General features: G+C 44.9%; 1 protein-coding gene across 1 annotated transcript in view; it reads right to left on the bottom strand.

The window, feature by feature from the left end:
• Positions 1–17,100, bottom strand: part of atp2a3 (ATPase sarcoplasmic/endoplasmic reticulum Ca2+ transporting 3) — a 251,460-nt gene that overhangs the window by 70,953 nt on the left and 163,407 nt on the right. Inside the window, exon 9 of the mRNA XM_078548727.1 lies at positions 5,972–6,060. Coding sequence (XP_078404853.1) covers positions 5,972–6,060 — 89 coding nt within the window. The remainder of the gene's footprint in view (positions 1–5,971; positions 6,061–17,100) is intronic.

Below are 17,100 nucleotides of genomic sequence, written 5' to 3'. Positions count from 1 at the left end.
GACATATCATAACAACTGCTGAATTACAAATGTGGTTAGTATAAGATGTGGTCAAAAGAAGCATCAGTGAGGACATCTGGGATGTGGAATTATCTTACACATAAATCTAAGTTATCTTTCATATTTGTTGTAAGGAAGAAATCTACCACAGCAGCCATTTATTCCATGCAGGATTATTTAAACTTCAGAGGGACATTTGCACTCATTTATCATCCAACATACCCATATTTGCCTATTTAGCTGAAAATAGTCCATAGGTCATAAAGGGAGAGAGGTAGAGATTGGAGGCCGGGGTGGGGGTTGGGTGGTGGAGGGGAGCCGGCATCTTTCCCCATACTTTTTTCTCATTCATTATTACTTATTTACATATTTTGTCCAACATTTGCTTACCTATGAATCATCGTCATCATCCAAATGGAGGGTATCTACTTCCTGAGCCCTGGAAGTCCCAGGTAAAGATATGTCATTCTCACAATCTACACTTGAGCAGATGTCAGTGAAGGTAGTTCGCTGAGGAGACAAGAGCACTGTCCTTTGTGCATGCTTCAGTTTCATCTTCTTGACAGGATCATGAAAGCTGACATCCTGGTGTTGTAGTCGCTTCTGACAAAGAGTTCTGAGCACTTCCTCTCTCTTTTCTTTGGTCTCTCTATGGTCATTGACTACAGGTGCTGGAGCAACTTGGCCTGACGTGATGTGATATAACTGATCTGTCTCCAAGGAATTAAGGATTAACCACATTTTGAATGGTATCCACGACATTTCTCACATCCTTTTCATTGTGCTCCCTTCTTGTCTTGTCCAAGTCAATACAAGATCTCATTGATGTTCTGTGGCCAGCCGTCCCTTGACAGCTTCTGCTTATAGCAGCCCTCTCATGCTGTGACAAGGTCCATCTTTGTTCAGCTCCCTTACTGAGAGTAAATCTGCCAAACCTCCCTTTGGCTTGGAGTCAGGGTTGGCTGTCTGTTCAATAACTTGATCACATGCAGTCTGAGAGAAGCCATACTCTTGTTATCTCTGGGCAACAAATTGTCCTGCTTGTGGCTCTGCATTGATATCAGGATGACTTTCTTTAAAGCTGCATGTCTCAAGCCAACATGCTAAAAGATACCTGGCATAGTTGACTCTATCATTAGCAGAAACCATGGCAGCAGGAAAAATGAAGATCCCAGCTGACTGCTCTGATTTCTCTGATAAATAGCAGCAATTCTTCTACCGTATTGATGGAACTCCTCAAGAACTGAAAGGTCATGCTATTTTTGCTATCAACAACAAAGTTGTTGTAGCAACTAATGAGTGGCTGGAATCTCTTGGAGCTGAGGATGTCATTGAAATCATCATTAGGCAAGGCCGTCTGAACTTCAACTGCTATAAGCCTGACATCTCAATCACTGTAGAGCTTCACACCCAACCGTGTAAGTTCTAACACTGCTGCTGTAATGATGGTCGCTTACAACATCATTGATAGAATCTGCTGCACCAGTTCAGATCAGTGACAAGGTCCTGAAGACCAGCTTCTACAAATCTTTTCCCAATGTAAGCTATAAATGCCATTGCAGTGTGAAACTCCCCCATGTGAAGAATTAGTCTCTGCATGAAGAGTGCATTCTTCCAACACATCTCCTGGGCTTCATGTCAATTGTCTGGTCCAATACTACAACACCCTTATCGACATGAAAAAAAGAGCTGAACTCCCGAGGTGAGCTGAGAGTGACTGCCCTTGACAAGGCCACATTTGACCGAGTGTGGCATCAAGGAGCCCTGGCAAAACTGGAGTCAATGGGAATCAGGGGGAAAACTGGCTGAACTCATACCAAGCACAAAGGAAGATGGTTGTAGTTGTTGGAGGTTGATCATCTTAGTTCCAGGACATCACTGCAGGAGTTCCACAGGATAGTGTTCTCTGCCCAGCCATCTACAGCTGCTTCATCAATGACCGACCTTCCACCATAAGATCAGAAGTGGGGATGTTCGCTGCTGATTGTACAATGTTCAGCACCATTCACTACTCCTCAGATACTGAAGCAGTCCATGTCTAAATGCAGCAAGACCTGGACAATATCCAGGCTTGGGCTGACAAGCAGCAAGTAACATTCGTGCCACACAAGTGCCAGGCAATGACCATCTCCAACAAGAGAGAATCTAACCATCTTTCCTTGACATTCAATGGTATTACCTCACTAAATCCCCCACTATCAACATCCTGGGGGTTACCATTGACCAGAAACTAAACTGGGCTAGCCATATAAATACAAGAGCAGGTCAGAGGCTAGGAATCCTGTGGTGCGTAACTCACTTCCTGACTCTCCAAAGCTGTCCACCATCTACAAGACACAAGTCAGGAGTGTGATGGAATAGTCTCCACTTGCCTGGATGAGTGCAACTCCAACAACACTCAATAAGCTCAACATCATCCAGGACAAAGCAGCCCGCTTGACTGGCACCACACTCAGAAACATTCACTCCCTCCACCACCAACACACGGTAGCAGCAGTGTGTACCATCTACAAGATGCACTGCAGGAATTCACCAAGGCTCCTTCAACAGCGCCTTCCAAACCCACGACCGCTACCATCTAGAAGTACAAGGGCAGCAGACACATGGGAACACCCCCACCTGGAAGTTCCTCTCCAAGTCACTCACCATCCTGAATATCGCTGTTCCTTCACTGTCGATGGGTCAAAATCCTGGAACTCCCTTCCTAACAGCACTGTGGGTTCACCACCACCCTCTCAAGGACAGTTAGGGATGGGCAATAAATGCTGGCCTATCCAGTGACATCCACATCCCATGGTTGAATAAAAATAGTCTGAGTTTGTTTGCAATATCAACTCTTTGTTGCAAGATTGTGTTCACTGTACCGAGCACAGTCGGGCTGGCAGCGAGACTGAAGGGTAGCCTATCACTTGGGGTTTTCATGCAATTTCTGAAAATTGTATAATGATATTTGAAGATGAGTTTTGGTCTCTAAACTACTAATGCTGTGAATTTTAAATACTTCGAAGGAGGGGGCTACGGAATTGCATTTTTTGAGACTTAGCCCACAGTCCATGTGTTTGTATGTTGTGAAAGGATGGGGAGAGAACACTATTTCTGTATATTTCTGGGCACTGCATGCTCTCCTTCATGGATTGTAGAGAGCGATTACATACAAGATAAACCAATAGAGTCGAATCCAACATCCAAACACTGTCCAATCTTTCAAACCTATTGCTTCTGACAGGTTGCCCAGCACTGAAGGAGGACATTACAAAGAGTCAATATTACAGATAGGAGGTTTAATACAGGTTTTTTATTTGACAGTGAGGCTTAAACAGATGTTGCTATATTAGCATTGGTGCTAAAAAGAGCATTTATGATAAGGAGCTGCCACACATTACTCGAACTGTGCAGTGGTATATGGGTTATCACAAACCATCATTTAGTTTCAGACAGTACCAGAGGAGTACTCAGCACTCTTGGAAAGGACAGAAAAGTTAGCATTTCAGATGTAGACCGGACTTTGTTGAGTTCTGGCGATGTGTCCGTACATCAAATGTTAACTCCTCTGCTCTTTCCATAGAGCTGACTTGCCTGCTAAGTATTGCCAAGATTTTATTTTGTATTTCAGATTTCCAGCATCTGCAGCACTTTGCTTATTTTTTTCACTCATACTGTCAAATGATACAAGACAAGAATTTTAAATAAATAGTGACAGAAGGAGTGTTGGTGAGTCATGAGATGTCATAACGGCAATGCCAAGAGACAAGTGTGCTGGAAAATTGACAGGTGCTTGTTTCTGACTGAGACAATGGGAATGAGAAAGAAAGAGAAAATGAAGAAAGGGGAGAAGGAAAATGACTGAAAGAGGATAAACAGAAAAAGAGAGAGAAGGAACGAGAGAGGGAGAGAGGGTGCAAGAGGAAGAATGAACAAGGGAAGGGAACAAGGGAATCAGGATGTGTGTAAAACTGGGAATTAGAAAGAGAGAAAGACTAAGTGTGAGAGTGAGAGAATAAGCAAGAATAAGAATGAGAAAGAAGAGAGACAAGGAATGGGCAACAGCAAGACAAAAACAAGATGAAAACGAGAGAAAATTAAGAATGTAAAAGGACAGGAGATAGAGGAATGAGTAAGGCTGGACTAATTTATCTTCCCTGAGATCTTCAATATCTGATAACTCAGACAATTGGTAAAAACTTCGACTTCAAAAGAGTGCTGTACCTACAAGACTGAACATCTACTGAGGATTCATAGAGTGCTCAGCGTCTGCATGAAGTTGGTGGTCATGTTTGATATTCTGAGATTTGTCCATTAAATCTAACCACGATTGTACAACATTTGTGAAACCAATGAGACTAAAGGTAACAACCGGCTCCAAAAGGAACCTTAACCCAGAGAGGCCAGTGCCAGGTGATTAGGATTCAGGAAAGCAGCACCCACTCAACGCATGAGCCGATCCTATCACTGCAAAGCAAAATCAGCTAAACTCAGTTAAATAGGTTTACAACAACAGATCAGCTCCATAGTGAATAAACACCTTATGGTTTGGGATCAAACCTCAAAGCCTTTAAATTACTTCTCTATTTGGGTCAATTCAGTTGAAGGGGAATCAGGAGAAAATATAAACCGTACCAAATATACAATTTTTAAAAAAGTGGAGTCCTCTGAGCTGCCAGACCAACAGTATTGAAATCAGAAACTAGTCATACTTTAAATTTATTTGCTGGATTATTTTTTCTAACTTTAACATTTCCTCGCAGTCAGTCTCAGGTTTTTCACAGTAAGTATCAATGCCAGCAATCTAATTCCTGACAACGCACCATGAACAGGTTTCAACTTACCCTGAACCAAAATAATTAGCACAATTCTACTTTGCATCTCAGCCCACTTCAACACATCAGCTGAATTTCAGGCTCCCCAGATGGCAGGTTTGCAGGTAGGGCAGCCCGTAAAATGCCCTTGGGTACCATTGCCCACTGCCACATTTTTACCAGCGGCGGGGGGAGGCACCAGGCAGCCCACCTACCCATGGGCCAATTGAAGCCACTTAATCGTCTCATCCCACCACCGCTGGGACTGAACCAGCAGCAGGAGAAGCCCTTGGCAAGTGTCCAGTCAGGCAGCTCTCACTGTGCAGGCTGGTGATGGGAAGGGCCCCCAGGCATAACAGAGGGCACCCCCAGGTCAGTATGGCCCAATGGCCTGTCTATCCCAGCTCTCCAACCCCTCGCCCCCACTGACCAGGGCCTTTTCGTGTGGACCTGGAGATACCACCTCTCCCACTTACATCTCACTCTGGCTCCGGCTCCTCAGTGCTTGGGACTGTTCCAGTCCCAGCAATGGCCACAACTTCCTCAGGCCCAACTGCCTGCTCAGCTGGGGTCAGAAGTCTCACCTTAAACCAATTAATGACCCTCTGAGCATTAAATTCCTGTGGGACAAGCCTCTGGAGCTGGGGGGGCAGGGTCATCCTAACTCCTTTGCTGGGGTGAGGGCATGGGTTCCCCAGTGCCCTTTCAATCCAGCCCACTATTGCAGCAAATCACTACACAGCTGTATGCGGCAGTTTAGTGCAGACATCATTCAGGCATTGCCATCAAACAAAGCCATCATTAAACCACCTTCCACCCATAGTCTCTATCCCAACCAATATCTCCCACACTGAAAGATCATATCCCACCCATGCCCCTCACCCACAGCCTATATCTTCCCCCCTCCCCCCCCCACCCACTGCCCTCTTATGCACAGTCCATGTCCCATCCCTCACAGCTCAAAATGATGTGAAAAATTTCTTCAAGGTTACCCACTAAATCACACCATCATTCAGATTAGTTGCAGTCTCAATGATCTGATATCCACCCATTGGCATCAACATGGTGCATTACTTGCCAATTGCCACTAGATGTCTATGGCACCCTCCTCCATACTGAGTTTAGACTGGTTAATGTTTAGAGCACTGCAGTCATGGGTTTTTGTGCGTACTCACACTTCTCCCTCTGGAGCGTAGGTGGATCCAGTGATGTTGAACTCATGCAGCTTACAGTTATCCCCCACCACGGTATCAACAACGAACATCTGTGGGAGGAGGAGATTAAATTCAAGTTAGAAACATACATGGTAAGTTCCTCCCCTTTACCAGAGAATGAATCTCTTAAGAGATCCGCATTAACACTATTCAATACTTTGAAATGCATTATTTCTGTGTCACCCAGTATTCCCCTACCCCACCTCTTACTTCGTTGCATCATTCTCCAAGATTCCCTGTGAAATGCACAAGGTGGTATAGAAGAAAAAAAATGCCTTCATTTTGGCCCTCCCGCAGACTCGTGGTAAATTCTTCCCGATTCTCAATGATAATCAAAGTAAAAACAATTTATTAATTCCCCCATGTTCAACCCTGCTTCCCCTGCCCCACCCACATACCAACCCCACTTGGGATCTTTGTATTGGGTTTGGGTTTATCTTCACTCAGTGCCTCTGCAGCATGTCAAAAATCAGGACCTCTCTATAGGGGAAACCCCCATATTATCAAGCCCAGTAACAACAACCACTACTCAGCATTTCCATCAGCCCCTTCAAGTACAAGGTGGCTGTAAACACTGGCTTAAAGAGTGTTCCACTAAAAGCCAAGGGCAAGCAGACTGTTGCTGATAAGGAACAGGATGTAACCACAAGGTTACGGATGTGGGAGTTTTGGCTGTTCCTTCAAAAGTGGAAAACGAAGCCTTTCCTTAATGAGTTTGCTGTTCTACAAAGGCTGCAGGTACATGTTTTGTGGATTACTCCTTTCAGCTAACATCTGCACAATTAGCAACATACAGGATGTTGCAACCGAGCAATGTGCAAACATCAACTGTGAAATTAGCTCACTTGATGTGGCAGTTACAGGCATCTTATTTTCTCTTCATTGTTCTAAAGAACACCTTGTGCAAATAAACAAAGCATAAAGGCAATGTTGTCTGATATATGAGAAAGAACTTCATTCCTCAGCACAAAAACCAGGGATAAATAAGCTGCCTGTCAGCTGTGCATGGAACTGCTCAATGTGATTTACTGCTTGGATTTGCACTTTGATTGCAGAGATTTTGGCTTCATTGGTGTGGGAGCTTACTTTCATTTCCAGATGATTTCACTGATTAATTCTTGTGATAGATAACACTGGTACTTGAGGAGTACTCTATTCTATAGACAAAGAGCTTCATATACTGAACTGTCGTTATGTAGGAAATGTGGCAGCCAATATTACATAGGATTACACAGCACATAAAACATAAGAACATAAGAAATAGGAGCAGGGGTAGACCACATGGTCCATCGAACCTGCTCCACCATTTAATAAGACCATGGCTGATCTTGGGCTTCAACTCCACTTTCCTGCCTGCTCCCATATCCCTCAATTCCCTGAGACACCAAAAATCTGTCTATCTCAGATGTAAATAGATTCAGTGATGGAGCATCCACAACCCTCTGGGGTAAGGAGTTCCAAAGATTCACAGCCCTTTAGGTGAAGAAATTTCTCCTCATCTCAGTCCTTTTATTCTGAGGCTGTGCGAACTTGTTCTAGATTCCTCAGCCAGGGGAAATAATGTCTCAATACCTACTCTGTCAAGCCCCTTCAGAATCTTGAATGTTTCAACAAGATCACTTCTAAATTCCAGAGAAGATAGACTCAATTTACTCAGCCTCTCATCATAAAACAGCCCTCTCATCCAGGATCCAATCTAGTGAACCCTGTTGTACTGAATGAGGAAATGGCAGGGACATTGAACAAGTATTTTCTGTCTGTCTGCATAGTATAATAACATCGCTTAAGGATGTTAGTGAGAAAGGATCTTGGCTCAGAAGATCAGCAAGTAGAATCAGTATGGGAGATTAGAAATAGCAAGAATCAGAAAATACTCGCGGGAGTAGTTTAAAGGCACCCTAACAGTAGTTATACCATTGGACAGAGTATTAAGCAAGAAATTATTAAAGCTTGTAACAAAGGCAATGTAATAGTTATGGGAGGCTTTAATCTTCATGTAGACTGGACAATCAAGTTGGCAAAGGTAGTCTGGAAGATGAATTTGTAAAATTCTTTTAATGACAGTTTTCTGGAGTAATACGTTGTGGAACCAATCGAGGATAAAGCTGTTTTAGATCTAGTATTTGTGTAATGAGGAAGGGTCACCTTGTAACCATGTCTCTGTAATGACGATTAGATCTAAATTATCACTATCACCGTTATTTATCACTATCACTGTCATAAATTGCCATTCCTTCATTGTTGCTGGGTCAAAAACCTGAAACTCCCTCCCTAACAGCACTGTGCAGAGTCATATGGACTCAAAACATTAACTCCGTTTCTCTCTTCACAGATGCTGCCAGACCTGCTGAGTCTTTCCAGCATTTTCTGTTTTTATTTCAGATTTCCAGCATCTGCAGTATTTTGCTTTTATCTTCATTATTATGTGATTTGGAGTTGCTTATAGTTTAGGTATCTGACCAGGTCAGATGCCCCATCACTCCATATTCATCTCATGGAGTTCTTATTACAAATCTTTTAAAACAACATTGCTCCTCATTGCTGACTTTGGAGATATGTTAATCTCCAGTCTCTGATACCTTTGCTGAATATTTTCACAACCAGCAGATTCTATTTTTTTTAATTCATTTGTGGGATGTGAGCTTCGCTGGCTAGGTCAGCATTTATTGCCCATCCCTAGTTGCCCTTGAGAAGGTGGAGGTGAGCTGCCTTCTTGAACTGCTGAAGTCCATGTGGTGTAGGTACACCCGCAGTGCTGTTAGGGAGGGAGTTCCAGGATTTTGACCCAGCGACAGTGAAGGAACGGCGATATATTTCCAAGTCCAAGCTAATGACCTCTAGCACACATTCACACACAGACAAATAAATACAGACTGTAAAAGCACAATTTTAACATTCAAGAGACTAACTGCAAAGTGTTGTATTTTGAATCTAAATTGATTTTGCTTCGCAGTTAGCTGAACCACACTACTGATCGCATGATACAGCGGAGAGGCAGCTGTGAGGAGCACATAATAAGGCCCTGATTGTTCATACCACTACATTCAGTAACATTAAGTGAACTTTGGCCTTATCCGCAGTTTCAGCAATAGAACTGCAACTGAAAAACTGGCACCCACTTCACGGTCTAATTATCCTTCTTGATGCATGACTCCGTAGTGTCAGGGTCTGGCACGTGCAAGGTTAACGTGCTCTAAGTACAGTTACACTCAGACAGCGGCCAGAATTTCACGCTCCCCTGCCGGTGGGTGGAGGAGGAGGGGGCGTGAAATTGAAGGGACAGCATTCACTCCGGGTTCCTGGCCGCCACGACTGCACAGCCATTCTACACTGGGGCAGGCAAGGCCTTGGATGGGAAGCCCGCCCTTGCCTTCAGTGAGGCCTTACCTAATTATTGGCCACTTAATGGCTGTTTCCCACCAGCCTCAATTTTTAGGCTGGCGGGAGGATTGAGCTAGCAACCCAAAAATGAAAAGAGTTAGATCTTGGGCGGGAAGTGGCGGGGGAGGTGCCTACATCAGATGCCCCATTCTGAAATTGGGTCTTCACCCCTCCGGGCCATCCTCCCTGACCATCCCCTGCCCCCCCTCCCACCCAGACTTGGGACCCCTTCAACTTACCTGGGCCTCCACTCCCTGGACTTAGGCTTTGAAGTCCTCCTGAACTTCCTCTTCTGTCCACTGCAGTGCTGTCGTTGCAGGGACTGGAGAACTGTCAGCCAGTCAGATTGGTCGACTGCTCTCAAAGGTGGGACTTTCTCCTGAGTGAGGGGTGGAAGTCCCTCCTGCAGTCACTTAATGCTCATTCGAGTGCACACGGAGTCGGAGGGGGTGTGTTCCCCTCTGACCCTTCGGATGGCAGGAAGCGAGACTCTGCCATTTGAAAAATTTCGGCCAGTGATGTAATAAGGCACAAGACACAGACGCAGGGGACAGTGTGGTGTTGAGCAAAGATGGTTAAAGGGCTAAGCATGGAAACAGCTCCTACCCTGTACCCTTTATTGTACATGTGTAAATAGCTTTAGTAGTTAATAAAGACTTACAGTTAACCTATTGAAGACAACAAAGACTTAAGACACTCCGTCTGTAACCAACACCCACCCAACAGACTCCTTCCCCTGACCTGCTGATCTAATAAGTGAAACCTAGTCAGTGAGAAATTTCTGTGCTGAGGAATAGAAACGTTTTCACGTTTAATAGGCAGCACCAGAGGCTCACAGGTCAAGGAGAGAGTAAACCACTGGGTAAATGTCTATTGGAACCAATAAGCAATCTGTGCTGCTTCTTCTGACCAGAACTAATATGGTCAAAACTATCACATACATCTCTTTGAGGACTCATCCAGCAAGCAGAGATATAGAGTGAAAAAAAAAATAAGAGAAGAGGGGGAAGAAGAGAAAGAGAAAGAAGGCTGATAAAGTGAATAGGGAGTGAAGCAGAGAGGTGGATAGAAAGAGAGATAGAGACACAAAGAAAAAAGAAAAGAGACAGAAACTGGGAGAAAGAGTGATCCCATAGTGTCAGTGCAGGATGATATCAACCCAGGTGCAACAAGCCAATAACTGTTGTCCATACATGTTATTCTATTCAGTACCCTTACGTTGTTCATAACACTCCTGTTTGCAAACACTACCCACATGCAGCAGTAATTGAAAAAAGAGTTAATCAGTTTCTTTATTCAATGAATCCATTGACCTTGCCTGTGGAACGCAGCCCCTTTCCGTTACTATGCTATCTGTCACATTGTTCAAATGGAGGTTTAATTAATTGTACAGCGAAGTAATTCATTTGCCTCAGTTTAATCGATAATAGAGGATAAAAACAGCCAACAGACTAATCAAGCTGGCAGGCCTTTGGCTCCCAATCTCAAAAAAACAAATCCCCCTACAATAGCAGCACAATTGTGCCAGGTATCAAATGCTCAGCACTGTCCAGTTACTGAATCATAGCACAGATACTACCAGCACACATCCCCACTTTCTGGCATCTTTAGCCATCTGAACAGTACAAAATATCGGAAAATCAAACACTATCGTACGAACATATGAATTAGGAGTAGGAATAGGAGTAGGTCACTCGGCCCATCGAGCCTGCTCCGCCATTCAATAAGATCATGGCTGATCTGATTCTAACCTCAACTCCACATTCACACCTGCCCCCGACAACCTTCAAGAATCTATCAAAATACAAATCAATTGGAGAAGGTGCAAAAATGAGTTACAAGGGTGAGAATTGAGAGGTTATAACTATCAAGAAAGACTGAATAACGGTCCTTACAATTTTTGTATTTGATTACAGTATTTGATAGGCTATAGAGAAGAGATGAATCAAAATACTGCAGATGCTGGAAATCTGAAATAAGAACAGAAAATGCTGGAAAAACTCAGCAGGTCCGGCAGACCTGCTGAGTTTTTCCAGCATTTTCTGTTTTTATTATAAAGAAGAGATGTTCTTTCCTCTTGGGGGTCATAACTAGGGGTCACAAATATAAGATAGTCATTATCAATCAAATACAGGAGAAATGTCTTTAGAGCATGTGCTTAATTCTTCAGGGGCTATTTAGAATGTGGAACCTACTACTATATGGAGTGAGTGATGCTGAGTGCTTGAGAATGCATTTAATGGTGAGCTAGGCAAGTCTGAGGGAGAAGGGAATAGAAAGATAAGTTGATAGCGCGAGATGAAGTAGAGTGCGAGGCGGTTCATATGGGCCTTCTCAAGGGCAATTAGGGATGGGTGACAAATGCTAGCATTCCCAACGACACTCACGTCTCAGGAACGAATAACAAGAGCATAAACAACAGCATGGATCTCTCAGGCTGAATGGCCTGTTTCTATACTGTAAATTCAATGCAAGATTCTCCAATTCCTCAGACAGTTTCTGTCAAAAAGGATTTGAATATTCCAGCAGACTGGTATTTCTTGTAGGATAGGAAAATGACAGCTGCATTTTGCCACTTGACTGGACTGGTTATATGAGAATTTATTTATGTCTGGTACATCTCTCAGTACAGCACTAAACTCTCATAGGGTTGCAAATGCAAGAATCAGTGCTACATCCCAGTTATGTTACAGCACTGACCCAAAATATAAATAAGATATTGCAACAGGGGCAGATGGTGGTATAGTGGTAATGTCACTGGACTGGCAATCCAGAGGCTCAGGCTAATGCTCTGGGGACACAGATTCAAATCTCACCATGGCAGCTAGTGGAATTTAACTTCAATTAATAAGTCTGAAATTAAAAACTAGTCTCGGTAATGGTAACCATGAAGCTATTGTCAATTATTTTTTTTTAAAAAACCATCTGGTTCACTTAATATCCTTTTGGGAAGGAAATCTGCTGTCCTACATGCGACTCCAGATCCACAGCAATGTAGTTGATTCTTAACTGAAATGGCTTAGCAAGTTGCTCAGTTCAAGGGCAATTAGGGATGGGCAAAAAAATACTGGCCTTGCCAGTGACACCACATCCCATGAAAGAATTAAAAAATGGACTTCATAACCATCGTCTCAGCAGTGGGAATGCAGTGGAGCTGACATCAAAGGTAAGTTGTCACCTCTTCACACGCAGCATGGTCAATGTGAGCAGTAATTGCCCCAGGGAGGGTATCAGAGGTGACATGAGATGGGTAGTGAGTGATATTTAGGACTGTCCCAATGGTTGCAGATGGGTTTTTTCAGTCCTCTATAGTCCTAATGTCTGAAAGTGACTGGGCAAATTTGAGGGGGAATTTAAGTACCTGATGGTACACAGGTAATGATGGAGTCAGAGGTTTCTCGATTGACTGAGAGAGTTAAGGAAGAATTGTCCCAAGATTTTCCTGCAATTAAGCTCCATTTTGACATTTGAGTGACAGGGGAAGGTGGAGCAGAAGGTTGTAAAACCTGATGGAAAGACTGAATAACGAAGGGCCTGATTCCTTCTTTATCATCCTCCCGGGATTTTCAGATATCAAGTTGCTGCTGTTGCCATTTGCTTCAGTTCACAGCCCTGCCAATGCGGCCCAGCAGTGTAGGCTTCTCATTGTTGGTTCATATAGACCACGGGGATGGTGTGAGGCAAGAATCATAATGTCATTAATATCTCTTCATAACAGTTGTACTTAATGTGTTTAATATTATTGGAAATTATTTTTAAATTGGACTTGTAGTAGGGTTGGTGCCTGTGTGTAGCTTAATTGGATTAAAGCCAGCTAGTCTGGGTGCTTTGATGTATAAAAGCAAAAAACTGCGGATGCTGGAAATCGAAAACAAAAACAAAAATACCTGGAAAAACTCGGCAGGTCTGGCAGCATCTGTGGAAGGGAGCACAGTTAACGTTTCGAGTCCACATGACACTTCAACAGAACTAAGGAAAAATAGAAAAGGGGTGAAATATAAGCTTATGCTTATATTTCTGATGATGCTATTTATGATGCTGCCAGACCTGCTGAGTTTTTCCAGGTATTTTTGCTTTGATGTATAGTAGTTTGAGTTGTTAATCAGATAAACGTAAGGCTAGAAGGTAAAGAGTACATTTGCATTTGTTGAATAAACCATTCAAAAGAAGGAAGTAAAATCTTGCAACTGCTCAGTCTTTCCAGCTAATATGTTCATATCACCAATAAAATTGGTGCTATAAAAGGGGTTTTATTGTTAGAAGAAGTGGAGTTCAAAGACTGAGTGATACAATGAGAATTTACATTCAAAGGGAAGGCTAGGTATAAACAGAAAGGAGTTTTGTATGTGCAGGTCAGAGACATGTAGGATCTAAGCAGCCTGTAAGCCCTACAACCATGTCTGCAAAGGAACCAAATTGCAAGGGAGCTCATTTTGAATTCGTAAAGTCAACTGTGCTTTGCCTGGTGTATGTTTAAAGTCTATGGGCTGAATTTTCTGGCTGGCGGGGTTGGGGTGCGGAGCTGGACCGGGCCCGATCGCCGCCCGTGATTGGGTCCGTGCCGCCATTTTACGCGGGCGGGCCAATTAAGGCCTGCCCAGCATGAATGGCGGCTCCCGAGGACAATGGGAGGCGGGGCAGGCGACAGCAGAACTGCAACGGTTGCAATATTAAATTCAGACATGTCACCATGGCTGAGGTTGCCTCTTTTGTTCTGCAGGTGGATGGTTTCCAATAATGTAATGAGTGTTTTGTGGGACATTCAGCTTTATTAACAAGAACTTAGTTAATGTTCCTAACCAGGCAGATTTTGCACTTAGGTATCGAGTATGGAGACTGCAGTCCAGGCTTGTCCTGGAGGTCCATATGTGTTGTGCTAGCTGAAGGTTTGTTGGATTAAAGCCTCCCTGCTTCCCTGGAGTATGCCCGGATCAGCGTCTACCCCCTCAGAATTTCCCTGAGCCTGCTCATCCTCGGACTCACTGCTGGACTCATCGTGTGCAGCCGCAACCAACCTGTCTACGTCTTCATCGTCCATAGCGTCCCCCCTTTCCAGCACAAGGTTGTGGAGAGCACAGCATGCAACCACTATCAGCGACACATGATCTGGAGGGTACTGGAGTGCGCCCCCTGAACGGTACAGGCATTGGAAGCACACCTTGAGAAGACCGATGGATCTCTCCACCACAGCCCTTGTGGAGGCGTGGCTCCTATTGTACCACTGCTTAGCTTCTGATATTGGATGGCGGAGAAGTGTCATGAGACACCTTCTGAGGGAATAGCCCTTGTCACCCAGCAGCCATCCATCCAGCCAGGCTGGAGCACTGAACAGCCCCGGCACCTGGGAGTGTCTGAGGATGTAGGCATCATGGGAGCTGCCTGGGTATCTTGCACAGACTTGTAGAATCTGCATCCAGTCACACACTATCTGCACGTTCATGGAGTGAAGCCCTTCCTGTTGACGAAGGCACCAGGCTCACCTACTGGCGCCTTGATGTCCACATGTGTACAGTCTATTGCACCCTGGATGCGGGTGAAGCCAGCAATGGCTGCGAAGCCTCTGGCTCGCTGTGTCAGGCTTGCCTGGTCCCAACGGTAGAGGATGAAGGTCAATGCATGCCTGAACAGAGCATCTGTAACCTGCTTGACACAAGTGTGGACAGTTGATTGGGAGACACCGCAAAGATCACCCACAGACCCCTGGAAGGAGCTAGAGGCATAGAAGCTGTGACCTTCAGAGCTACTGGCATGGGGTGTCCACCCATACAGTTCGCGGCGATCTCAGGCCCAGTCATCTGACAGATATAGTTGACTGTCTCCCTTGAGAGACGGAGCCTCCTTCGGCACCTCAGACATATTGAGGTAGCTGCTTTGTCGCCTGTAAACCCTGGCAGCAGGATAGTGGCGTCTTCTGTGGCCCCTTCTGCCTTGGACTACCTCTTGGCCCTGCACCCCTTGTGCCTGCACCTGACCTCCCATAGGTGGCTCCCCTGGAGGCTGAATGTGCACTCCTGGCATCCTCCCCCTTCTAGCCCTCCCTTCCCCCTCAGAGGAGGTGCCTCCAGTGGAGAGTTCAGCTCCCATTCCCAGGCTAAGGGAAACATGCAGGCCCAATAAAGATTCCTCACTGCAGAGTACTGACCTGAAGATTGTGAGCCCACTCCAAGCAGCTGGTATGTGTTTTGAAGTATTGCAGATCACACAGGCAAGTATCAGCAACTTTGAAACATCAACATTTGACAGAGCACACTCGCGACCCCACTGAGCCCTCTTATCCTGCCCGTGGATGAGGTTTATACAAATGTGTCCTACCCGCCTGCCCATTGTGCCCGTGCGCCGAGCCGAAGATTGCACGGGTGCTTAAAAATCGCGGTCGATTGGCGCCTCAAGGGCCTTAACTGGCCTGTTAATTAATGGCGGGCGCGCAGTGGAGAGCGTCGCACGCCTGCCCAACGAAATATCGTGATGGCGCGCGGTGACGTCAGGACACTCGCCCGACGTCACCACATGTCATTTTACCCGTGTGTGCGGGGCCCAACCCAGCACGCCAACAGGAAAATTCTCCCCTATGGGTTATTGTTGCCTTGGCGAAGATTTACCTGGGAGTGATTAATTTGGGAATTTGTTTAAAAGTTATTATGGCAGTAATTTGTAGACATGTGTATGTGTTTAATTTCTTGTTAAATTAATAAATGTTTAATTTAATTTATATAAAAAACCTCAAAGCTTGGTGATTTCATTTCTGAATTCAGAGCTACACCTCAAACATACCAATTGGAAATATAGGTTAGGACAGTTGTTCAAATTTCCCTCTGGGATTTAAACAACTCAACCTTTATCAACTGCTGTGTCATAACACAATTTAGGATAAATTTTGTGCAAAGAATATCAGTAGTACCACGGTTGTGGATCCTAAATCAGCCTTTGGGCATCGTTGACTGAGCTGCCTTCTTGAACCGCTGCAGTCCATGCGGTGTAGGTATACCTACAGTGCTGTTAGGGAGATCCTTCCAGGATTTTGACCTAGTGACAGTGAAGGAACAGCGATATATTTCCAAGTTAGGATAGTGAGTAGCTTGGAGGGGAACTTCCAGATGGTGGAATTCCCATGTAGTTGCTGCCCTTGTCCTTCCAGATGGTAGCGGTTGTGGGTTTGGAAGGTGCTATCCAAGGAGCCTTGCTGAGTTCCTGCAGTGCATTGTGTAGATGGTACTCACTGCTGCTGCTGCTGTGCGTCGGTGGTGGAGGGAGTCAATGTTTGTGGATGTCGTGCCTATCAAACGGGCTGCCTGCCCAGGATGGTGTCGAGCTTGAGTGTTGTGGGAGCTGCACTCATCCAAGCAAGTGGAGAGTATTCCATCAGACTCCTGCCTTGTGTCTTGTGGATGGTGGACAGGCTTTGGGAAGTCAAGGAGGTGAGTTATTCACCGCAGAATTTCCAGCCTCTGGCATGCTCTTGTAGCCACAGGATCTATATAGCTAGTCCAGTTCGGTTTCTGGTTAATGGGAGCCCCTAGGATGTTCATAGCGGGGGATTCAGCAATGGTAGTGTCATTGAATGTCAAGGGGCTGATGGGATGGGGCTAGGGTTTGGAAAGAGCTGTGATTCTGTTGTATAAATGGAATGCTGATGTTCTTTGTTGGCTGCACATCAACTTGTTCACAACTGGACCACTGGGTGAGAAGGTGCACAGAGGGGGTGGAGGGGG

Source organism: Cetorhinus maximus, chromosome 9, assembly GCF_964194155.1.
Source record: "Cetorhinus maximus chromosome 9, sCetMax3.hap1.1, whole genome shotgun sequence".
Taxonomy (NCBI): domain Eukaryota; kingdom Metazoa; phylum Chordata; class Chondrichthyes; order Lamniformes; family Cetorhinidae; genus Cetorhinus; species Cetorhinus maximus.
Note: the sequence above shows the minus strand (reverse complement) of the source record. Positions and strands in the feature narration are given on the sequence as shown.